General features: G+C 37.4%; 1 protein-coding gene across 1 annotated transcript; it reads left to right on the top strand.

Moving 5' to 3' along the window:
* The first annotated feature begins 2,055 nt into the window (after window positions 1-2,055).
* abcb11b (ATP-binding cassette, sub-family B (MDR/TAP), member 11b) lies at window positions 2,056-25,123 on the top strand. The gene is made up of 28 exons (XM_036587303.1): window positions 2,056-2,363; window positions 2,489-2,507; window positions 2,935-2,964; window positions 3,049-3,106; window positions 5,113-5,357; window positions 6,159-6,246; window positions 7,852-7,985; window positions 8,105-8,276; window positions 10,815-10,939; window positions 11,503-11,677; window positions 11,762-11,875; window positions 12,936-13,046; window positions 13,284-13,409; window positions 14,375-14,578; window positions 14,726-14,896; window positions 15,118-15,319; window positions 15,398-15,473; window positions 16,287-16,416; window positions 16,946-17,113; window positions 17,220-17,324; window positions 18,535-18,696; window positions 18,781-18,984; window positions 19,591-19,832; window positions 20,821-20,977; window positions 21,118-21,315; window positions 21,519-21,725; window positions 23,683-23,829; window positions 23,933-25,123. Exons 1-28 carry the CDS (start codon window positions 2,288-2,290, stop codon window positions 24,131-24,133), a joined length of 4,047 nt encoding a protein of 1,348 aa, XP_036443196.1. The 5' UTR covers window positions 2,056-2,287; the 3' UTR covers window positions 24,134-25,123.
* Window positions 25,124-26,757: the final 1,634 nt, after the last annotated feature.

Genomic DNA, 26,757 nt, shown 5'->3' with positions numbered 1-26,757 from the left:
ACAGTAGTGGAGGCTGGTGTGGTCTTCTGTTGTTGCGGCTCATCTGCCTCAAGCTTCAATGTATTGTGCATTCTGAGATTCTGAGATGGTCATTCTCAGTTGACCTCTCTTATTGATAAGGCATTTCTGTCTGCACTCAATGGATGTTTTTTCTTGATTGCACTATTCTGCACTCTGCACTTGCACTCTGTATTTGTCAACTGATTTGGAGCGACAGGTCTTCTGAACACATGGCCACGTCCACTCGGTGAGCCATGATCTGCCTCGAACATGGCGGAGCACTTTGTACTGAGAGTAGTATTGCCATTTAAAACTTTTGCCACAAAATCAACTCCATACTGTTGTATGAGAAAATCCCAGGAAACAGTTATAGAAATACTCAAACCAGCCCGTCTGACACCAGCAATGACGCCACAGTCAAGATCACTAAGATCACGTTTTTTCCCCATTCTGGTGGATAATGTAAAAACGATGTGAAGCTGCTGGCATGCATCTGTATAGTTTTATGTGCTGCACTGCTGCCACTCGATTGGCTGATTACATAATTGCATGAATAAGTAGGTGAATACAGGTGCTGCTAAGAAAGTGTTTGGTGAGTGTATTTCATAAATAGAAATATTTCATATCTTGCCATATTTGTGAATGTAATTACAAAACTTAAAACTTCTCTTTATTTTAGAATGTTATGGATCCTAACATGTTCTATGGCAGAGCAGGCCTCTCAGTAACAGACTCACTATTTGCTTTTACATTGATCACTGATCCTTGTTTCTACACTCATTGTCCATTTTATCAGCTCCACTTACCATATAGGTGCACTTTGTAGTTCTGCAATTACAGACTGTAGTCCATCTGTTTCTCCACATACTCTGTTACCCCCCTTTCACCCTATTCTTCAATGGTAATGCCCATAGAACCACCTGTTAGTGTGTGTTACGCTGGTATGAGTGGATCAGGCACAGCAGTGCTGCTGACGTTTTTAAACACCTCAGTGTCATTGCTGGACTGAAGATAGTCCACGAACCAAAAATATCCAGCCAGCAGCGTCCTGTGGGCAGCGTCCTGTGACCACTGATGAAGGACTAGAGGATGACCAACACAACTGTGCAGCAGCAGATGAGCTATCGTCTCGACTTTACATCTACAAGGTGGACTGACCAGGTAGGAGTGGACAGTGAGTGGACACAGTGTTTAAAAACTCCAGCAGCACTGCTGTGTCTGATCCACTCACACCTGTGCAACACACATTACCATGCCACCACCGTGTCACAGTGTCACTGCAGTGCTGAGAATGATCCACCACCCAAATAATACCTGCTCTGTGATGGTCCTGACCATTAAAGAACAGTGTGAAAGGGGGCTAATAAAGTGTAATTGATAAAATCGGCAATGAGTGTAAAAACGAGGAAATGGTTTTATTGTAACGGCTGATCAGCGTACACACTGTCCTGTTATCAGAGAGCCACTCACATGTATTCAGATACTAAAACCATGCTGTTTGTGAAGCTGACCCAAGGTATGCACTGGCTGGACAGAAACACAGGGGTGCAATGACCTGCCGAACAGTTACCTCGCACTAGAGTTCAGTCTTTCAGGGAAAGAGGTCTCTGAATTTCAACAGAATATCAACAGAAACATCAAGTGTGTTACTATGTAATTAACATGTTCTTGTGGAAATATACCAATTTTTCTATTACAACCCCTTAATTAAATTACAGTCTAAGTGTACAGATGTAGATCAGTGATAAAAACAAACACATAGTAACTGAAAGGGTACACACCAAAATCCTCTATGTGCAATTATGGCCTGCAGAGTTCAGCTGGACACAAAGGAAAACACTGTAGTGAAATTCAAGTGAAATTAAGCACTGTGTGGTTTTTAACGCATGACCACTGAATCAACACTGAATCAACACAGCTGATGATGACGTTATAATCATTTTCATTGTTTCTGAATACTCATGCTTATTGTGTAATTGATTTCTGGACGATTATCTCAGCAGTGTTTACTTAGGTTGGTCATTCACCTTATTTCCAGCACAAACCTGACGGACACTTACCTCGCAAAGCCAGACCAACCACATGGTCCAGCAACACTCGCATATTTACGCAAACTCCATGCTGGTCAGCTCTGCTTTGCTCTGCCACCTCAGTGCTGATCTTGCCGACACTAAAAAGAAATGACTGATCAGTGTGCATATTAGGAAGACACATTACTGCAGAGTTGGATATTTGATATTTGACGATATTTTCTGAGAGTTTATACTGATCAGGAGGAGGAACCACCATGCCAGGGTCCGTGAAGCTACGCAGCGTCAAAAAGTTTGGACATGAGAATGATGCCTATGAGTTTTCAAATGAAGGTGAGTCTGATTTGAGGTTATTTATGTCTTCAGTATGTAGTAATATAAAAACACTTGATTGAGTCTACATGTTGATGTAGTGAAGCTACACTGTGATGTCATTAACATTTTTATTCTAATTGCAGAGCAAAATGCAGATTACATGTAAGTAGACTTGCTTAACTTCACGTCACAATTTGATTCACGTGCCCAAAAAAAGTGTTTTAACCATAATAATGTGCAGTTACTTTCAGCGTGGTAAGGAAAATGCTGCACAACATGATTGGTCTGATTGGTTTAAAATGGTGAAAGTTTGTATATGACTTGGATGACCATCTAACAGTAGTATCAAACAAATTTTTCCTTTGTTTGTTTTTTAACTATATGCAATTTTCATGAATTTGTTCACAATCAAATTTGGATTCTCTATTGTTTTGGTAAAAGTGGTAGTCCCATCAGTAGGCACATATCAATTTAATATGATAAGTGATTAAGTGTGCTAGTATTAATATATTATAAGCTATATGTTATGTGATCTGAACTACACTTACTCACTCATTTTGAGTTATAATATTTGTATATCTCACCACAGGACAGTTGCATCTTCTAAAAACGATAAGAAGTAAGTTAACACTTAATCCCACTTTGACCAACAAATTGACAGTGTGTCAGGTTGACCTGAACTCTCTCTCCCTCTTTTTGTCAGGTCCAAAACAGACAAGAAGAAGGAGGAAGCTGCTATCCGGGTTGGGTTCTTTCAGCTGGTAAGGTTGTCATTTGAAGATGTGAAATAGAACTAAATGAATAGTGGAAAAGCTTAGAAAGAATACATTTTCAGGGCCTGTTAATTGCAAGTGGAGTGGAGTGGAGACATGAGATACAGGGGAGATAACAGAGAGATGAGAGTTTAGTGGCAGACAAACTTGAGCATGATTATCTCGGCAAACCTAAGCCCAGTGTGTATTTACTGCGACCTCTGAAACTCAAGAGGAGAGATGTGAGATTACTGAGCTCTTTTGCTCAGGAGAGACTTAAGCAACAATCTCCTTTATTTCTCAATCCAATCTCATTGTTGTCGAGGAGAAACTACAGAGATATTAAGGAGATCTCTCTCCTTTGATTTTTCTGTCCTATGGACTTTTTACTTAATTTTTTTTTACTTAAGTTGTTGGTTTGCTGTAGTTAGTATGGTTCATGGTTATGTCTAGCCTATAGCAGTTCTCCTTTGCACAGTGAGACACTTATGAAGCTAAAGGAATAGTTTATAGAATAATCCAATTTACACAATTTTCCCTTTACCCCAAATGTACTCGACTGGCCAAGACAAGCTTAGTATCTGAACACTTGTTTTTCATTTTTGCAATATAATAAAAGTCTTCCAGAAATAATTTTAGTGACATAAACGTTTATTACCTGTCAGCTACATTGGCCTTGTAGTTCTAAAGCAAGACTAAAAAAAGCAAACTTAAGTCACTAACTTTGTCTTCGCCAATCAACTACATTTGGAGCATTTTGTAAAGGCAGTGTGCAGGATAGAGTCACCTTGTATGTTTTTAGGAGAATGCTTTTAGAATACTTACCCTCTAAATTTCTAAAACATAAAGTTGAGTCCAGTATTAAACTCAGTGTTACTGTAGTATTTTGAGGATGATAAAACTAAACAGTCTCCTCGTTAATGGAGCTTAATGTTCATGAGTGTTAAACTTTGAATTGGTGTTGTGCTGGACTTGTGCATACATTTCATTACACGTCATTAACTGAAACTTCCCTCTTTATGGCCAAATTTGCAAGATTTTGTTATTGAAATATAATGAATTGTTTGCTTAGTTTATGACATGACAATGGGATTTTGGCAGCAACAGTTGACTGTAGGCAATGAGAGCTAAAATAATGAACGAGAATGTTGTGAGTTCATTTAAATTGTGAAGGAATTAAAGTGAATTTTTCATGAAACGTATCAACAGAAGAATGACAAAAAAACTGCCAACCAGTCACAGCAAGCTGCAGTGTGTACGATTAAGGGGCATATATTAGCAGAAATGGAACATTGTATACAAAACCATGTTTTCAGCAATGTATAATGACCTTTAACTTTGAATAACTGCCTTCATTAACTTAGAATGCACCTTTTATATCTACACGGGGAGTGAGTCTTCTTCCAGTAGAGACCACCATGTATCTAGTTTCAGTTGCTCAGAATGGACGAACGAAACACTGGCTCTAGAGAGTGCCTTGAAGCGGTAACTTGACTTTGGTGGCACTATAGCGCTGATTGGAAGACATAGAAAGAAGAAGAATCAGTGGTTGCTGCTGGTGCTGGCTAACCATTTTGTGTTGCGAGAACCCAAATTTTCACAAATGAGGATCACACTTATTATTTAGCACAAGAAAAGCCAAGAGAGGGTGGATTCCCGTCGTCAAAGAAGTGAAAACATGAAAAAGCAAAATGAAATCGGGACAGGCGACAGCAGAAAACAAGGATAAACACTGGTGTGGCCTTTCCCAGATGATGTTGCCTGTTTTCTGCTGGCCACTGTATGTGATGAGGGAGGGGTATTCAGTTGGTTACAATGTGCAGCCTCACCGCTGGATGCCATAAAATTAAATATTACACACTGCATCTTTAAATAAAAAGACAACAGTAGAGTTTTTCCCATTGGCCTTAACCATATGTTTTTTTAAATATATTCTGAATACGTATTGTATTGTAATGGTATACAAACAGTTATTCCTGGCGCTAATGCAAATATTCACATTTATCCTTGACTAGTTTCGGTTTGCTACCTGGAGGGAGGTGTGTATGATGATCTTCGGCTGTGTGTGTGCCATGCTGCATGGTTCAGCTCAGCCGCTGATGCTGCTTGTGTTCGGGATGCTGACGGACACATTTATTGAGTACGACATTGAACTGAATGAGCTCAGAGACCCGGAGAAACATTGCTTCAACAACACCATCCAATGGCGGAACCTCACTGCTGAGCAGAACCTGGAGCTTAACATGACCAGACTGTGCGGGTAACTAAACAAATCACTGTCAAGAATGTAAAGGGTCACAGCAATTTCCATTGTAAACTCTCTTGAATGTAAGGTAGAACATTTTAAACCAGCCTGGTTGTGTTTTCTAGGCAACAAGTAGCAACTCAGGAACAAATCTAATGAACCGGTTCTTGTCAATTAATAGGCTGAATCGATTTATGAGTCTAAATGAATCTTAAGGACATTTCTTGCCTCTAAAGTAAGACCATTCTAGATTTATGACTTATTAATCAATTTATTAATTCTGTTTTTGTAGCATGTAAGCAGTGTTTATGCCTGTCTGTATTATAGCCTTAAGAACTCAGGAAACTCATGAAACTGAAATGGTAATCTTTCACAATTTAACCTAATAAAATGCCATACTGTAGTATAGATTATTAACAAGCTGTATGGATTTGCTTCGCCTTTATTTTGATTTCTGTAGATTGTAGCTGGCTACAAGTAGTTTTTACAACAAAATTGACTTGATTGGCCACTGGGAACCCAAAAACCAATCATTCACTCAGTCGTCCCATTCATTTAGACAAACTGTTCAAGAGAATCGGTTCAGTAAATTTCCCATCATAGCAGAAAGTACAGTGGTGTGCTTCTGTGTCTTATTTGTTACTCAGTAGTGCACAATGCCACTCTATTTTTTTTAAATAGTTTGTTACCCAGAGAATACATATTAACACAATTTTCCTTGTTTATTCATACATTTACATTTAAATATTGTGATTTTGGCACCTCTTAATTGCTGTCTTCAGTTCATTTTTATTTCTATATTTCCATCTCCTTTAGGTTTTTAGATATAGAATATGAGATGACCAATTTTGCTTACTACTATGTTGGCATTGGAAGTGCTGTCTTCATCCTAGGATACTTACAAGTGAGTCAGTGCACTGTTTGAGAATGTTGTATGACTGTGTTATGCATGAACTTCACTGACAATCCAGTTTTGTTGAGCTCCAGTTTTTAACTCTATTTTTAATTCTCCAGTTATATTTAAGATATATTTAATATAAGATATATTAAATAAATATTATTATATTTTCTTCTGTACCAAAGTTATGCTATGTTATTCGGGGCCATTCCATGCCAGCTCACCTCATTGAACTGCAAATTCTTTACCTTTAATTCAAGCAACCATGCGGAAATTCAAAGCTGTGCTCCAATTAGAGAATAAGTTAAGAATTTTAAAAAGTTTAACAATTAGATATTTGCCTAAGAAGCACAACACAAGCAAGCAGTAAAACTGTACATAGAACAATGGAAACATACCTTTGTTATGTACCTCCTTTGAGAGGTAATAGGTTCTTGTATACTTCTTGTTGTTGAGAAACTATTATTACAATCTTCTGTAACATTTTACATTAAGCATTGCAAATTAAAGATTACTTTTCCTGTGAATAAGTAATTAACTACTATTATATATGTATTAATGAAGTGTTAATTCAGCATTAGTTAGTATTTATTTATTGATTACATTATTAGAAATTAGTACTTGATTACACTATTAACTGATAGCTTAGTTTATTATTTCACTCTTAAAAAAGTTCTTCAAGGGTTCTTTTGTAAAGACAATGGTTCTGTATAGAACCATGAAACACTCAAAGGACCATTTGCATGCTGAAAAGGCTCCTGGCATGGTGAAACGTTCTTCAGATTGATTGAGTATGTTTTGTATAACCATTTTTGAAAATTGTTCTGTATAGCACCAAAAAGGGTTCTGCTATTGTTATGATGTCAAGCTTATAATGACAGAAGAACCCTTTTTTGTGCTATATAGAACCACTTTTAAAAAGGTTCTATATAGATCCATAAAACTTTACTCGGAAGAGCACAAAGTAGTAATTAACTAATAATCATAATCAGTAAATTAATTAAGAGATGATTAGTGGGACTAACTGTTACTCATTTATAAACACACATTAGTTCATTAACAGTGTAATAAGCAGAAGCTAGTACACAGTTAATGAGTAAATAAGTTATGAACTAATGATAAACTAAACTATCAGTGAAGTGTACTCAATTACTAATTACTAAGCACTTCATTAGTTACAGCAGTTAACTTATAAATTATTATTTAATTACTTAATAATTATATGATAATGAGTAATTAAATACCTAATATGTTTTTAATTACTTAGTAGCATATGATTATCAATTAATTTGCTACCTTTAATGTAAAGTGTGACCTCATTGGACATAACACAATGCATCCTAAATAGAATTAACCTGATTTAGGCATAAAACCAGTTGATTTAAAGTGAAGCATTATTCTTATTGTTATATATACCCAGTTCCTATTTGAGCTCAGTTCAGTCATTCTGTAAACAGCTAAGTTTGAAGTTTTGCATGGTTTCTTGAATTACACAGAAGATTTTTGTTTGATTTGTTTTCATCAAAACCGAGGTCCTGGGTGAGTTGGAGTGGAATGATCCTTTAATTTAAGACACCATCAAAAGAGTGTGATTTGTGGTCTTCTTGTCAGATCTCCATGTGGGTGACGAGCGCTGCTCGACAAATTCAGATCATCCGCAAGCTGTACTTCAGCAAAGTCATGAGGATGGAGATCGGCTGGTTCGACTGCAATTCTGTGGGAGAGCTCAACACACGCATGTCTGAGTAAGACGAGCTTCTGTGTCCACATATACAGATACACACATCAAAACATATTATCTTCACTACTAACACACATCAGTGTTAAACTGCTCTGTTATACGTCTGAATGATCCGCACCACAGTGACATCAACAAGATCAATGACGCAATAGCCGACCAGGTCAGCATCTTCATTCAGCGCTTCACCACCTTCCTCTGTGGCTTCCTCATGGGCTTTGCGAGGGGCTGGAAGCTGACGCTGGTCATCATCTCTGTGTCTCCACTCATTGGAGTGGGAGCTGCTCTTATGGCTTTGGTGAGATTTTATTTTTTGAATATACAAACATGAGAAATGTTACACTAGTCAACATCAGAGACGCTAGCAAGTCATCTCCCATGCTGAATATAAGCTCTTTTAGGCCAGTAGTCCACTGAGCAGGAGATCCACTACTATTCACCCTCCTGTTAACCTCAAATTTACTAACATCTTTTATCTCTGGGGACAATTTGATCCCAGTAATTTAAACCTCTGGGAAATATCAAAGTTTTGGTGGGAGTTATGTTTCCCTCCTTCATGTCTTGTGAACTGTCAGTGGTCCTCGCACTACTACAGGTATGATTATAAGTCAGTGCCCTAAAGCAGAGGGACTTTTTTTTTGAAGATTATAAAATTGCATGTTATAGGGAGCTCAATATCTTTCAACACAACCAAAACAAATATGTGTAAAATGTTGATATTTCTGATGTTTAAACAGTGCTGAACACAGATGAGCAGAAAATGTGTACAGGACACTGGATTAATTTGATGTTTACCCAGTTTTCACTGTTAAAATAGACAAAAGTCATAAAATATGAAGCAAAAAAAACGTAGTGAATCTTTTATTAAGAGACGTTAAACACTTAATGGGGTCAAACTGACCCTCAAGTTAATAGGAGGGTTAAGAAGTGTGAAATCACTTGCCATATTAATAAATTGTGTTAGCGTACAGGCAATAATAACTTATACAGTGTAGTTTTAAACACTACAAACTAGACACCAAAAGCTTTTCTGAATATTATATTTACACTAGCATTCAGAAAGTTTGGAATTGGTGCTCAAAATTTTGTAGTCAGTGTTTTAAAAAACAAAAACAATTTTGTTTGGAGAGTATGTCAGTGTGTGATGAAAATATACTAATATTATATTATATATTATAATATATCATAAATATTACCATAATCAAAAAGCTGTAAATAACAAAATGGGAAATTTTTGATGTAAAATATTATTAAATACCCGTAAAAGCTGCACAGCATCAGGAAAATAAAGTTAAAATAAGAGGAATACCCAGAACACAGCATATATCAAAAGATCAAATCTCAGGGTGGATAATTTGACAATATATTCATGTCTATAATTTTAGTATATTATTTATCATTTTCTCCATTTTAAGTTCACAGAATTGAATAAAATCTATTTAACGGAATTTAACGGAAAATTACACAGAAACCTCAACATTTAAATACAATAATTTTTTTTCAATATTTATTTTGTCCACTCTTTGCCTTTATTACAGCATCCATTAACTTGAGACTTTTCAGATTTTCAAAGAAATCTGCAGGGATATTTTTCCACACCTCAGGAAAGTCTAAGAAGTTCAGTTTTAGATGTTGGTTGCATTTTCTGCTTCCCACAATCCAAGTAATCCCAGACACTTTGAACGATGTTAAAATCTGAACTGTGTCCAGTTTCAGTGCTGTAGTGCAAATTGTATGCTTTTTTATCTATTACCTTTTCCTTTTAAATCCACAATGCTGAGTCTTCTGAAGGTGGAAGGATGGACAGAAACATCTGTAGATTTTTTTCAGCTCTGAAGCAAGAGTGGAGCTTGATTTTCTCCTCTCTCTCAAAGATTAAAGTTTTAAGAACTGTTTATCTGATGGTGATGGTTTTGGTGGTCTGCCAGGTTTTACATGGTTGTTAGGAGTCCCATTTTCTCTAAACAGCTCCTGTTTTTCACTTATTTTCCTTTGACTTTTCCCTTGCTCAAGCAAGTGGATCTCACATCTAATTTCCTCAGAAATATAATTTTAGATGCACATGACAATGAAATCTGTAAGGTAGCTAAGGTGTATTTGGGTAGTTACTTCTGTCAATGATTGTGTCTCTTTGAAAAGGAACATAATGTCAGTGACTCTGTTGGGATGGTTGAGAGGACTGGGTTTTAAGACTGGAAAGATGTAAGAGTTAAGGTGGCCGTAGGGTGCACAAAAGCAAAGACAGGAAAAATGAAATACTAATAGATGTAATATTATACAGTTTTTTCTGACCCTAAAGAAAAGAACCTGTACTTAGTATCCATTTTGACTTGACATTGAATAAATGAAACTGGTTTTAGTGGCTTCTGACTTCTGCACAGAATTCTAAAATATCAAAAAATACTCATCTGTAATTTGTTTATTTATTTATATATTGTATTCTTTATTTCAGATATTTTGGGACCAACATATAGTCCATAAATTGTAATATACTGTAATTATCCATTTGCAATATTATTATCAGGTTATCTGCCTTAAGATTTGACCAATTCTCATAATTCTTAATTGTTTTAGAATCTATTACCACTCCATTTATTATTCTGGACACATCTAATTATTTATAGCTTCCTGCCTTCCAACTAATTATGTGACCTGTGAAGTTTCACAGCACTATCATATAAAATTGTTTTATACATTTACATGAACCAAATTGTTTTTATTTCATTTAAAAACATCGATTCCAAACTTTTGAACAGTGGTTCTACACTTCTGAATTATGTATGCTGATCGAATATCAGTATAAAAAAGTTTGTCTGTTGCTTTTCCTGCATTGCAGTTTGTGGCTAAGCTGACGGGCCGGGAGCTGCAGGCGTACGCTAAAGCAGGTGCTGTAGCAGATGAGGTCCTGTCCTCCATCCGAACTGTGGCAGCTTTCGGAGGAGAGAAAAAAGAAGTGGAGAGGTGAGATGAGCCCTCTTTAGAAATGACCCAAAATTACTTGGAAAAAAGTCTGGTTCCATTGACTTACATTAGAAGTAAAGTAGGGTTTCTCCTTCTCCTGTAAAGTTTGCATTTTGGAGATGCAAGGTTTTGTTCTGACAACAGCGATATGTAATGTTCATGATGGTAAAATTGTGGCAAATCAGGAAAAAAAAATTCCTTGGGTTCTTTGCCTTACAACACCTGCATGTACCTCTCCGCCATGAGTGGATATAAAAAAGTATGTTTTAGGCTGAATTCTTATCTCAAAACTAATGTAAAACAATGTCTCAGGCATCAGGCAATGTATTCTTCACAATTTCATGTCATAGCTCTCTGTGAGCCAGCTTTAAACTCTTCAGATGTCTGGTTCCTATCACCACCACTGTGAGCAATCCTGACTCAGAATTCTCAAAACACTCTGGATGATTTTGTTGACGTCTTAACAACTGGGTTATGCAGACATTTTCAGACATCAGTTGAATTCCATCAAAAAATTTTGCATTTCTTGTGTTACATTTTCTCTTTCGCTTTTCTTTTTGAAGGTATGACCGTAATCTGATCTCTGCTCAGCGCTGGGGCATTAGGAAAGGTCTGATCATGGGATTCTTCACCGGCTACTTGTGGTTCATCATATTCCTTTGTTATGCACTGGCCTTTTGGTATGGCTCCAGTTTAGTGATAGACACGGAGGAGTACAGTCCTGGAACGCTGCTTCAGGTACACACACATACTTTCAACAAGTTTCCCTACAAACTCGTGTACACACAGACATTCTCACTACTGTTGTGTATGTTTTCACAGGTGTTTTTTGGAGTGCTTATTGCAGCTTTGAACCTGGGGCAGGCATCCCCCTGTCTGGAGGCCTTCGCCGCAGGCCGAGGTGCAGCCACCACCATCTTTGAGACCATTGACCGTGTGAGAACTCTTTCATAGATACAGAGCAGTCTGTCAGTATTATCAGTCTGTGTGAGACTGAATGTCTGTGCAGGAGAGCTTAACTGTATAAAAATGTACAAATAAACAAACAAGACAGAAGACTTCTACGAAAAGACAAGACAAAAAGATGAGACAGGCAAAATCAGTACACAGGCAGCTGATAAAGCTTAGAAATCATTTCTCATTTCAGCTCTTCATCATTTCTCATTTCGGCTCTTCCAAGATTCCTGAGAATACATAAATGAACAGGGGTGAAAGGGAAAGCAGGCAAAGTTAGAACAGATGTTTGTGGATTGTTGTGGTCAGTATGCCAGCAACAGGGAGTACTGGGGAATATGAGCCTGTGCTGAAATAAAAACACTGACTATGAAATCAAAGTGCAAAATTAATGTGATAGCTTTCAATCAGGAATATTTTTCCACAACTCCAAAGTTCAGTCTTAGAAGTTGGTTGCATTTAATGCTTCTCATGATCCAAGTAATCCTAAACATATTCTGTAATGCTGAGGTCTGGACTCTGGGGTGGCCAGTCCATTGTTCTGAAAACAGCTTCTCTGACTGATTTGCAGAAAAGTGAATAGCTTGTACCTAATGACCATTTTGACTAGAAAGTAAATAAGTGATAGGTGGTCTCAGAGGTTTGCACAGTAGTGTATGTTAGCATGCACCAAGAGGCAGGTAAAAATAATATTAACCAATAATGTCATGTCTCTCCTGTCATCACCTCCATCAGTCATCACACAAAAACACTCAGCTAGCTCAAAGACCCTTCCAAATACTGTGTTTTACTTGGAAATATGTTGCATCTACATTTTTTGATTTTTGATTGAGTCCAGTCTGTGTGAGTTCAGAGCCATAACAACAATAATTGTGCTGCTATCCAATTAATGATGGACCATGCAGTATACCTCTATCATTAAAAAACTTTGCAAGAGTCATTTAATATGCCACTACTTTAAAACACTAAAAAGCCAATTACTGGATGATATGATTTTTCTGATTTCTAATGGGAAAGCATTAAGAGATGTGTTCATTTCCAGGAGCCTGAGATAGACTGCCTGTCTGAGGCTGGCTACAAGCTGGACAGAGTGAAGGGCGATTTGGAATTTCACAACGTGACCTTCTACTACCCTTCGAGACCTGAAGTCAAGGTAATAGCAGCTCCGCCACTGCGAGATCCCGGCTGTCACCCAGTGTTCTGCATTAACCCTTAAATCTTTCAGATACTCGAATAATAACTACAGAGTAACGTAATAGTAGTTGCAAATAAATCAGAGTAGTTGCAAAATAATAAATATTAAGATCAATAATTTAAGAAAGCCTGGATTTCCAGTGGTCCTTCACCCACAATGAAGTTTACTAAAGCTGAGTTATATTCTCTCTCACAGATCCTGGATCAGCTGAGCCTGCAGGTGAAGCCTGGGGAGACCACAGCGTTTGTGGGGCCGAGCGGAGCAGGGAAAAGCACGGCCATACAGCTTATCCAGCGCTTCTATGACCCCAAAGAGGGCATGGTAAGAAGCATAGATCTTTACATGTCTGAGAATATATAAACTATTTATATTACATCACTAGAAAAATGCATTTACTGTAGACAGTGCGATGTGATTGTGCATCTTGCTGAGCTGTTGCTCATTTTGTTGATATGGTGGTTCAAGGCTGTTGCTAGCTGGTTTCTGTAGTATTTTGGGTAATTCCTAGGTTGTTGCTAAGCAGATGCTGTGGTATAGTATTGAAGGTGGTTGCTAGGTGGTTGTTATGGTATCCTAGACCGTTGCTAGTGTGTTGCAAATTGGTTGCTATGGTATTGTTGGTGGTTGCTTGCCAGTTGCTGTGGTATCTTAGATCATTGCTAGGATGTTGTTAGGTGGTTGCTATGGTATACCTGGTGGTTGCTAGGCAGTAGCTATGTTCCAAGTGGTTGCTATGGTATCTGATGATTGGTAGGGTGTATTTTGATTGTTGGTAGGGTACCTTTGGTGGGTGCTAGGCAGTTTTAGGTGGTTACTGCAGTGTTCCTTCTGCTTTTTCTTCATAAAAAGAAGAATATTACTCAGAAAACAATAGTGCTGCATATCACATAGCAATACACAACCACTGTTTTATAATATTTAATTACATCATTACATAATGAATTACATAGTTACATAAATTATGTTTACATTCAGTGCATATTGAGTCAGCACTTTGCTTTAGGGTCAAAAGTGAAAAAAATATGGCAAAGACAGGAAACTTGAAATGTGATAGTGATTGAAATTTCATAATCTGCACTTTCAACAGAAATTTTATGCTTGTTTCATTGAGCTTTGAGTAAAATATTGTTTACAGTAGACTACATTAGGGCTGCACTGATATGAGAACTGTGGGCTGATGCAAAAAAATCAAATATTTTTCATGTATCATCTGCTGATGACGATGCAGATACATAAACATTTATAAAATGTAAAATTCCATTGCTCTTTCTCTGCTCTTATTTCAGGTCACTCTGGATGGTCATGATATCCGAGGTCTGAATATTCAGTGGCTCCGTTCACTCATCGGCATTGTAGAGCAGGAGCCAGTTCTATTCGCCACCACCATTGCTGAGAATATTCGCTACGGACGTCCTGGGGTGTCTCATGAAGACATCGTCAAAGCTGCCAAAGAGGCAAACGCCTACAATTTTATCATGGATTTACCACAGGTAGGCCGTACTATACCGCAAATCTCTCTTACCTCCTCCCACACTTCACTTATGTCATGTGCATCCTCAGTGTCAGGAAAAAATGTTAGTACTTTATGAGGAGATTAACAGATTGTCTTTCGTAATGTCTCTTCTTCTGTGTTTCAGAAATTTGACACACTGGTTGGTGAGGGTGGTGGGCAGATGAGTGGTGGCCAGAAGCAGCGAATTGCAATTGCACGAGCATTGGTGAGGAATCCAAGGATCCTTTTGCTGGACATGGCTACCTCTGCACTGGACAATGAGAGTGAAGCTGTTGTACAGGAGGCCCTGGACAAGGTCAGAGATGCACACAAGCACATGCAACTGTGGCCATCAACAGTGTAATTACTTACAATTCAGTTATTAATTGTATGACTTGTTCAGTAGCTACTATAAATTATTTAGTAAATGCTATAAACAAATATATGTGTCATGAGATGAGAGTGAGAAACTGAGTGCAATTTAAGGGCACACTTAAAATTTAATACTTACTATATAATTGTGTGTATCTGTTAAAGGTCCGAATGGGTCGCACCACCATTTCCATTGCCCACCGTTTGTCCACGATAAAGAATGCTGACATTATTGTGGGATTTGAGCACGGCCGAGCCGTGGAGAGAGGCAAACACGACGAGCTGCTGGACAGAAAGGGCGTTTACTTCACCTTAGTGACCCTGCAGAGCCAGGGGGACAAAGCCCTCAACCAGAAAGCCCAACAGAGTAGGCCATGCGCACACATACTTTTGGTCATGCAGTTATGTTTAACATGTAATAATTACCATTTGTGTTTGTAATTAGTGGCAGAGAATGCTGATGGAGATCCTGACGCAGAGAAGAATCTTTCACGAGCAGGAAGCTATCGGGCAAGCCTCAGGTTAGAAAATTCAAACTATGCAAAGGCATGCATCTCCAGCCAGTGCAGATTACAATAAATTATGTCTTTTGAATGCAACACTCTGACATTAAATACATTAAAGGAATAGTTCTCCAAAAAAGCAAATTTACATAATTTGCCACTTACCCCAAATGCAGTCGATCAGCCAGGACGTGTTTTGTGTCCAAATTTTGCTTCTTTAGGACTGGAGCAGTGAGGCTAATGGTGCTAACAAACACTGGAAGTCAGTAGTCACCCAAACATATATATATATATATATATATATAAAACCTTTAAAAGTCCCTCTACCAGTTAAAAGAATCTTAACACTGAGATGTGTTTTGGAAACTGGGCCCAGGTTGCCAATATCTGGCCCAGTCTTTCAAAAATGTTCCATGGTTCATGTGACAAAATCAAAAGCTTTGCCTTTGCTCATCTGCCATTATTAGCAGAAGCTCCTGCTGCCTGAACGAGACTGGTGTCTGTAAAGAGTCAAATGTCAAAACAGGCACATTATGCAGACGTGCACTGAGAAAATATACTCTGATGTTGAATTCTCTCACTTTGCGGGGGCTATTGTAAAAATGCGTTCCCACCAGCAGCGATCTGAACCAGGGTTTGCTTGAACAGATACCCTTCCTTTTTTGGCAAACCACGGTTTAGTTCTTTGGTATGGACTTGGTAGAGTGTTTACACCTTTCAAAACGGGCCAAACTAAATAAAATGTTCAATAGGGTTTATCGTTTTTTACCTTTAGCTGGAATACAGTGGTTTTGGGCTGTAAATTCTGTGTTCCTCTATGTCTCTTTGCAGGGCCTCCATTCGTCAAAGATCTCGATCACAATTGTCCAATGTTATCCCAGAGTCCTCGGTACCAATAGCAGGAGAACTGGGTCCCAGGTCATATTCTGAATCCTACGTTTCCCAGGAGACCAAGGGAAAGGTCAGAAATGACCAGAATCATCTCTCTGGCTCATATTTTACTGTCAAAATACATACAGAATAATTAGCAAAACATTGTTGACAGTTGTAAAACACTAAAGGTAGATCTTTTATTAATTTTACATAGCCATGGCACAGCTAAATCAGACATGACAATAATTGTGCTTTTACTAAAATTATTTTACTTTATTTAGCAAACACTCTTACCTGAGCCATTCACAACAGCAGGTGAAAGTAACACTGCCTTACCTGAGCAACAGAACTTTAAATCCCACCACTTGTGACTACACTTGTGTCGCTGCATGCACAAGCTAAAAATAGGATGCTTAATTATTGATTGTAATTATCGGCTGTATTTCCGTCATCAGTCTGATAATAATAATTCAATTTTCACAGTCGTTGGTGGAAATACATCAGCCGCTGATATACTGTGCACCCCTAATAACAACACTATTACTCAGCAACATTTCTAGCAAGGCCTTTTCACCCCAGTTCCAGTGATGCAGTTTGCTAATGTATGTGATCTGTAGAGTGAGTTTCCTGAAGAAGAGGAAGAAGTGGTGGAACCGGCTCCTGTCGCTCGTATTCTCAAGTACAACGCTCCCGAATGGCCCTACATGTTTTTCGGTTCTATTGGAGCAGCTGTGAACGGTGGAGTCAATCCGGTGTACTCGTTACTTTTCAGCCAGATCCTGGCGGTGAGGGAGACTGCTTGTGTGTAGACAGAAATGTGAAGGAGATCTTTTCAATGTGCACCTTTTGCTGTTAGAATTTGAACATTTTCACTCTCTTTCCTACATGTAGACGTTCTCCATGTCTGACCCTGTTGCCCAGAGAAGAGAGATCAATGGAATTTGCATGTTCTTTGTCATTGTTGGATTGATCACCTTTTTCACACAAATGCTTCAGGTAAGCACTAATACAGAGTCTTCAAGTGGCCTACAGCTTTGGTTGTATTACCATAATGCGAGGGTTATTCTCACAAACATGACAAATACTGGGACCCAACCTGAAACCTTTTTTTATTTAAATAGAAACAATGATGCCTGGTGGAATAATTTAAGTAATTAAAAATGAACTTGAATGACATTTTCTTTTACTTTTCACTATTTGTATACTGTTCTTGGACTAAGCATATATATACACTAATTACCTAAATATATATAAAATGCCCTGTTATCCTTTACATTGTGTGTACATTTCATGATGAATGGAGCAAAAGAAATAGCCCAAAATGTTGTGGAAAAAAGTCTGGTTCCATTGACTAATATTAAAAGTAAAACATGTTTTTTCTTACTTCTGTAAAGTTACTATTTTGTTACTATTTACTATTTACTATCTACTAAAATTACTATTTTACTATTTAATACTTTATTTTTCTATATATATTTGCACTACATATAGCAAAATAAAGTATTTTACAATTTTATCTCATTACCACAACCCATTGACAGCCATCAAAGTTTTTCTTCTTACTGTGTAGTAATTAAGAATATTAGGTAAAAAATGCCAACTTGTAAAAGTAGTAAAATAAACTTTATAAACTTTGTAATGTACCACATAGAGCTCCAATTGGTATTGAATATTTATGGATATGTTTTGAGAGAATGACCTATGAACATTTCTACTTAGTTCACTAAGTTTTTATCAGTTTCCATCCAGTTTTGTGGTTGCCGGTTCCCACTGTGTCAGTCTCTCCTCTATCATGTAACAGCCACTCCAGTCTGAGTGGGTGAAGGTTACCACACAGCCTCAACCGCTAGTGCACGTGCCACCAGTTTTTTCATACTACCAATCATACCGCATTGACCAGCAGTTCTGTACATTTAGCCTGTAGTGTACACTCAAACTGTTTGATAAGCATATATGACTCAGTGTTGGATTTTAGCAGTAGCGCTCGATGCTGTAGTAGCTCAGATGGATGAGCCACTCAGGGCCATGTGAATATGTTTTATAAAAGAGAGAATCCACCCACTGGCATCCAGCTGTACAGTTTCCAAAAGCCCAGCTGCACTGCAGTAGGCTGATTCTATTGTATTTTTCCCTCCTATTCTCTATCCTTTCTCTGTTGATATTAAATCACTCATCACGTTCCTAACTCTGTCTCTACATTCTTCAGGGTTATTCGTTTTCTAAGTCTGGGGAGTTGCTGACCCGTAGACTGAGGCGCCTAGGTTTCCAGTCAATGTTAGGCCAGGAGGTTGGCTGGTTTGATGACCACAGGAACAGCCCTGGAGCTCTGGCCACAAGACTGGCCACAGATGCTTCACAAGTCCAGGGAGTAAGTTTAATCAAAACTGGATCTCCCACTACGATTAACTGGATCTCTCACCAGAGCTAACTGGCTTCCTGTTTTTCTTTACAGGCCACAGGATCGCAGATCGGAATGATTGTGAACTCTCTGACTAACATTGGCGTGGCCATCATCATCTCCTTCTACTTCAGCTGGAAGCTCACGCTTGTCATCATATGCTTCCTGCCCTTCCTCGCTCTTTCCGGGGGCTTCCAGGCCAAGATGCTAACAGGCTTTGCAAAGCAGGACAAACAAGCCATGGAAGCAGCTGGACAGGTACAGTCTGATGAAGCAGCAGTCGCCGGTCAAGACAACATTAGCGTTGCTTCTTTAGTTTTGCACTGAAGCTATGAGGCTAATGTAGCTAACAAGTAAGGGATAAACTGAATTTAAAACAGCAGCCATGTTAAAGACTGAATTTTTGTCTGTACTTTTGTCCATTTTTATAGGTATCAGTATGTACAGCATCAGAAACCACATAACCACATCTGTTTGAGATTACCTGTCAAATTGTTAAACTTCACTTTAAAAGAAATTAAATAATTTTTTTTTTTTAATTCGAAAGTATTATTTTCACAAGTTGAAATTTAGGGGCTAGGGTTTGAGACAGACACCTCCTAACAGAAAGTACCCTATAAATGATGATTTGTGTATATTTAGCTCAGTTAATGCCTTGGGTTAAAATAGCTCATAACATAAACCTTGTAAATATCTAAGGTCTGAATACTTGATTGTTCTTTTAAATGGTAATTTTACTGTGGGACTGCAGTTTGAGCTAATTCTGTAGAATGTCATGCAGTTTGCATGACTTATAGCTCCACTGATGGGTATCAAATGTGTTCTCTAATTGATTTTAAGTCACTCTTCATATCTCTCTTGCAGATTTCCGGTGAGGCGCTGAGCAACATTCGCACTATCGCTGGGCTGGGTAAGGAGCGCAGGTTTGTGGAGATGTATGAGGCTCAGCTGGAGGCACCATATCATGCTGCAATGAAGAAGGCAAATGTATACGGCGCCTGCTATGGGTTTGCTCAGTGTGTGGTCTTCATGGCAAACTCTGCATCCTACCGGTTTGGTGGATACTTGGTTCAGCATGAGGGTCTCCATTTCAGTTTGGTTTTCAGGTGAGTTGGAGTGTTCCTGAGCTCAGGAAAGCTTGTTAAAATTCACATAACCGGCATAGTTCACGACTGCCATTAGCCGTTAGCAAACTGGCTAGCTTGCCTGCCATAAACAGTAAAAATACAAAAGTGAACATATTATGTCAGATAATTATACACTCGCCACAGCACAGTGCTGCACACTGATCTATAGCAAATGATGTAGATAACTGGTGGGGCACTGGAGTTTTATTCTCCACTTGAATTTTGAAGTGGAGTCCTTGGGCAAGACTCCTAATGCTATGTTAACTCTGATAAGACTGTAGGTCACTCAAAATAAGAGTGTTTTCTATAAATGTAATGTAGGCGAAATTCCCCCTGATAAAATAAATTATTGGAAGCCTAACATTGGATGTACAAACAAATCTAAAACTGGTTAAACAAATTAATCTTACTCAGGATGGCTACAAAATCAGCTCAATAATGTTATTGCATCTTGTTGCGTTGACAACAGTTAGGCAATAGGCCAAAAGTATGGAAGAAAACAGAGATGCTTTAAGTTTCAGTTGTTTTCCAATTAATCAATCTGGCAACAACCAATACAATACTTTCATTGATCTCTGCAAGTTTAACTAAATGAATATTTTCTAAATATTCCCTTGGTTTGCAGTGATGTTATTTAATTTTAACTGTCTCTTACATTTTACCGTTCACTTTTACAGTTATACAGTTTTAATTATTTACAAAGTCTAATTTAACACACCTAATAGAGGTGAATCACGCCTTCTGGAGCATCTGAATGTGAGAATCAGGTGCATATGATTATGATTGCGATAAAAATTGCGATCATCTGGAGAAAAACAAATTAACAGTCAATTAGTTGTACACTATTGCTGCAGGTTTGTGCGTTGCTTCCAAACTTTAGGCCTGTGGTGTATTTAGTGGTTAGGCATGTTCTTGAACATGGGTTATATTAGCAGAGGTGTAGAAAGCTCTCTTTCTCTCATGGTAGGGTCATTTCTGCCATTGTGACCAGTGGAACAGCCCTGGGAAGAGCCTCCTCATACACACCAGACTACGCCAAAGCAAAGATCTCTGCAGCTCGGTTCTTCCAGTTGCTCGACCGGGTTCCTAAAATCTGTGTCTACAGTGACAAAGGAGACAAATGGGTGAATTAAATTACAAACTTTTACAAGCAAACTCAGCAGCCTTAACCAGAAAATGTGTCATAAGAACAATATATTGAAAAGGAAAAAAGTGTATTCTGTATATTCAGTGCTCTAATACTGATATCAATCTATACTTCTAGCCTGATTTTAAAGGCAATATTGAGTTTATGGACTGCAAGTTCACCTACCCAAGCCGGCCAGATATCCAGGTATTAAATGGGCTTTCTGTGAGTGTGAAGCCTGGTCAGACCCTCGCCTTTGTGGGCAGCAGCGGCTGTGGCAAGAGTACTAGCGTCCAGCTACTCGAGAGATTTTATGATCCAGATTCTGGAAAAGTGGTAAGAAAACATTAACACTACTACAAACACACATATATTAAATTATATGTAACTTATTTATTGCATTATTGCATTTCTGCCCAGTTTAGACAATGTGTGTGTGTGTGTGTGTGTGTGTGTGTGTGTGTGTGTGCGTGCATTTCTTCTTTTGCTCTTTATATGATTAAAAAATGACTATACTGTGTTTTTTCGTTGTTATTTAGCGAATTGATGGACGTGAATCCACTCGCATCAATGTTCCATTCCTGCGCTCCAAGATTGGGATTGTTTCCCAAGAGCCAATTCTTTTTGATTGCAGCATCGCTGAGAACATCCGCTATGGAGACAACCAAAGGGAGCTCAGCATGAATGATATCATCTCTGCAGCCAAGAAGGCTCAACTCCATGACTTTGTCATGTCCCTTCCTGAGGTAATACTCATTTTATTTGATGAGCTACACCTGGGATTAATTTCTCAAAAGTACCGCAGGTTAACTGTTGGAAGCGTTTCCCAATGTCGAATCTTAAGGGCCATTCTGGCCTAAATCCAGAGTTTATTGTGTAATCTGTTGTGCTATCCAGTATTCTGTTGCACAGCATTGTATCCCTCGGCCTCACCGGTTTGGCAGAATTCATGATTGTGCTTTGTTTTCATGCTCTTATTCATCAATGTTCTCTGTCTAAAATGCCCAGAATGCATTGTGGCAAGTACATCATATGATCCCTGCGGGGTCAACCAAATCTGACTGCTAGCCTAGCCACTGATCTATAGGCTAAATACAACCAAGCTGTTACCTCGGTCATCTTACTATTAAGAAAAGAAGCAAACTTTGTTAGCCAGCTTGTTGTCATCTTCATCTGACAACACATATCTGTCGTTTGAGTAATCTATTATAATGGTGATAATTAAAGACATTTTCTACAGTTATATAGCTGCTTTAAAATATTTGGCTTCCTCACAGTTATGTGAACTATCTGGCTTCCCTCTGCATTCACCAGCCAACGAAAAAAAAAGATCAAAACAACCTGCCCCTAAAAATCCACCCTGTTGTTATTCCTCCCACATTCAAGGCACATCATCAGAAGGGGGTTTAAACCAGAAAATAACAGAAAATTTCTCTCTAGAAACTACTGCTGAACCACTGTAGGATGTGAGTAGACATGTTTACGATAGATATAGTAATTGTTATATTTGTTTATTTTGGCTGGAATATCCCTTTAGCACATAGCAAGCCACTTGCTATGCAAATATTTTACAAAAGTCTTTATTATTGTTAAGCTTACAAGCAAGCTTTTCTTTGTCAAATCTGCCCGAGCAAAGCATTTTCTGTTTATAATAGAATGACTGACTAATCAAGGTCAAGCCTTGGTCAAGCCTTGACAACTTTGTTCACACTTACGACAACATTAAGATTATTTTTATTAATTGTATTTGAAATATTTGATTTGATTACATTAAAAGTATTTTAAATACAAGCAATACAAAAGGATTATTAAAGTGACAAGGCTTACTTTTATAAACTGGTACATAATTATACCAAAAAAGGCCCAATGGGCTTTCAAGGGAACATGGGCATCAGAAATGCTGACCTTATCTGTCATTGCGAACAGAGCAGGCCAGAGACAATTTAAAAGCCCTCTAGCTTCAACTGGCACATTAAAATAAAAGAAGCCCTTAACATTTTTTTTTAACATTGCATTTTCATCCCCAAAAAAGTAGTTCCAGTAAGTTAAAGTAAAGCTACCGTTGCTAAGCAACAAGTGACAAAGGAATGATGTAGTATCATGAAAACAGGCACTATTGTCAGACATAACAATACAGGTGGAGTGCTTTTCAACCAGTCAAAACTTGTGGTTGTAACTAACTGTAAAAGTGAACTAAATTTCACTTCCAGGTAACAGTAGACACATTAACTAACCTCACATAATGTATAATACATTAATAATTGTTCTATGGGTGCAGCCAGTCTTAACCTTCTTATTCCAAACGTCCAGCACAGTGGACACTATATATTATTAGTTTTCTAGTGCTGTAGCAGCAAGTTCATCACACATTCGACCAGAATACGACGACTTGTCTAGATAAAATTAATTACAGCAAGCGAAAAAAAACTTGAGAAATAAGTCAAATAATATTGAAATATTCCTACAACAATCTCATAATGAGAAATATTAAGTATACTGACCACATTTATGTTTTCATGTGCCAAAGTGTGAATTATCCCACATTTATCTCCAAAATGACTTTGTGGGTATGTCCTTCATGAAGGTCCTTGTTCTGAAAGGTAGAAAAAAAATAGTGGATATTTAGAAGATAATAACATAAGTAGTCTTTTTCTGAGTATAATATGCATGACCACTCTTTTCTTATTGTTTCTGTCCTTGCAGAAGTATGACACTAACGTGGGCTCCCAAGGTTCACAGCTGTCTCGTGGTCAAAAGCAGCGTATCGCTATCGCCAGGGCCATCATACGGGACCCCAAAATCCTCCTGCTCGACGAGGCTACGTCTGCACTGGACACAGAGAGTGAGAAAGTAAGAGAAGAGCAAAACAGAGAGAGTTAAATAGGACGACCATATGCTAAATGTACAAACTCACACTTTGTGTTTCTGTCTTTTTTTGCCTCTTGTGGAACAGACTGTACAGGAAGCTTTGGATAAAGCGAGGGAAGGCCGAACCTGCATCGTCATCGCCCACCGCCTCTCCACCATCCAGAACTCTGACACCATAGCGGTGATGTCACGAGGTTATGTGATAGAGAAAGGCACACACGATCAGCTCATGTCTTTGAAGGGAGCTTATTACAAGCTGGTCACGACTGGAGCACCAATCAGTTAACTGAGTGCTACTGAACCAGCCAGTGTCTAATGAGACCCAAATGGTTTATGTAAATTATAAATTGGAACATTGAGGAAACTAATGTCTGGTCTTAAAACCTGCCTGATACTAATGCAAATGAACGTATAAATTCTGTTAGAAATTCACTTAATTATTATTCACTTAAAGCTGTTTTTGATAACACATTGTACAGTCTGCTGTTCTAGTTTTTAATTTAACATGTATACCCTCTCTGTCTTGTAAAGTAATCTGTATGGTTTTAAACATACGGTTGTATGCAAATGTTTGGGCACCTCAATCAAATTACATGCTTTGTTTTTTTTTTGAGTGAAATTACGTTAACACATCCTCTACATAGAACACACTGTTTATTTATACTGTTTATTTGCTGAATTTAACATGTTGGGGAAAAAATTAAATGATGTGGCCTGTGTAAAAGTTATTTACACAGGACATATCATCACACATTTTAATTTTGTGTTTTTTCTAATATGTTAAATTCAATTTAAGTAATACATTAATTAAATTGATGAACTGTGCATTAAAATGTGCATGCCACATTTAGTTTGGTGCCATATGTGTCAAGATCATTTTACTTAGAAAATCAGATAAACATGCAAGTTCATACTTTTGCATATGACTGTAAAACAATATAAATGTGTCTACAAATAGTTAAACTTTAATGCGGTGACACTGTTACATATGCTTATTTTGTTGAATATTAAAAAAAATACTGTTCTAAAAACTTCTATAACTGTTCAATAAACTGCTGTTACCCTTCATAAACTGCTATTACTTTTCATAAACTTCAGTAAGTCTTGATTAACTGGTATTACAGTTACATAAACTGCTATCACTGTTCAATAAACTGCTATTACCCTTCATAAACTGCTATTACTGTTCATAAACATCTGAAAATCTTGATTAACTGCTATTACAGTTACATAAACTGCTATCACTGTTCAATAAACTGCTATTACTCTTCATAAACTGCTATTACTTTTCATAAACTGCTATTACTTTTCATAAACTGCTTTAACTCTAGTTGGACTGTTTATTTATTTTACATTCTAATTTTCTAATTTAATTTCAGCTAAAAATACATGTTGAGGCTCATATACTAATCAATGATATCTTCACTTTGGTTTTCATCAGGTTAGTTTTAATATATTCTTAGTAATAATTAATGGAATGATAAGTAGTTTTAATATTTAAACAGGAAAACAATCACTGCTGACTGTAGTTGTACCTGCTTTGGCTAATCAATACTTCATTATGTTAACTCGGGTGGGCTGGTGATAGAATTTAACAAATGCAATGTTCAGGAGAAATTTGGAACCAAACTACCTTAAAATATCAATCATTTTTTAAAATAAATTCTGGTTACTTGATACTATTTTGCATATATATATATAAACACTATATTTTGTTCATTTTTTAAAGTGCAAATAAGTATACATCCTTTACATGGAGCATTTTTTTTTGCAAATTGTAGTGCAGAATTTCTATTTATTTATTTATTTATTTATTTATTTATTTATTTGAGTTTAACATCTTAGAAAAAAATAAAACAAAGCATACATTTTTGCACAGGCTGCATTTTCTGTTATAGCAAATAAATAGTAATTGTGCATTAAAATGTGCAGAAGAAGAAGTGCCCAAACTTTTGCATACAACAAATATAAGTGTATATCTTATAAATTACTAGAGGAAAAAGGATCAGGGGCATTACTGCTTAGGGAGGCTAAGATAATAATACATGAAGAAATACAGCATGAAATCTGAATGAATGGTTGCAGGTTGACAAATAAGACAAATTATTCAAGAAAATACTTTATTTGGATAACAGTTTTAAAAGACACCAGCACAGTTTCGGGGAATGTTACATAGATATATAACAAAATCATACGTGCTATAAACAGGAGGATGGGTTGGCACTAATGTATAATCTTTTATAAGGTTTTATGATCTTACTGTTATTTGCATTTTAAAAACAAATGTTAGCACATGTATAAACTTAAATTCACAAGCAGGTTGAACTGCAATCCATCCAAAAAATTAGTAAATTAAAACAGCAGTTTATGGCATCAACCATAATCTAGTGTATCTTATCAAAGAAAAGATATTAAAATTTAGCTTTTTTATTTTAAAAATGACATGGTATACAAGCACCTTCAAATGCAGCAGATGTTTGTGTAATTCAAAAAAGAAAAATGTAGAGCAAAAGAATAAAAAAGGAAAAATAATAAAGCATGCTGGGAGAAATAAACATACAACAAGGACAAAACATGCAATTATTACTGAAACAAAAAAGCATTTTAAAAGGAATAAAAATGAATACATCTCTGGAGAACCTCCAGCTAAATTTTAGCTGTTGAATTTGTAGTCACAGATACTTTTAACTGTCTTAAGTACCTTTTACTCACAGCTACATCACTGATTACTGGTGTCACTGGTCAGTAGCTTATGTACGATACAGATTAGTCCCATTCCAGTTGTACTTAACTATGATAACTGATGTTTCCTGTGGGCAGCTCAAAATGCTCCCGCTGACGGATTAGCTTGTCTATCTTTCTACCTGCTTCCTCAAAAAACGTTTCAGTTGCTCTGATGTTCTGGGCAGC

The sequence above is a fragment of the Colossoma macropomum genome, unplaced genomic scaffold (genome assembly GCF_904425465.1).
Source record: "Colossoma macropomum unplaced genomic scaffold, Colossoma_macropomum, whole genome shotgun sequence".
Taxonomy (NCBI): Eukaryota; Metazoa; Chordata; class Actinopteri; order Characiformes; family Serrasalmidae; genus Colossoma; species Colossoma macropomum.
Note: the sequence above shows the minus strand (reverse complement) of the source record. Positions and strands in the feature narration are given on the sequence as shown.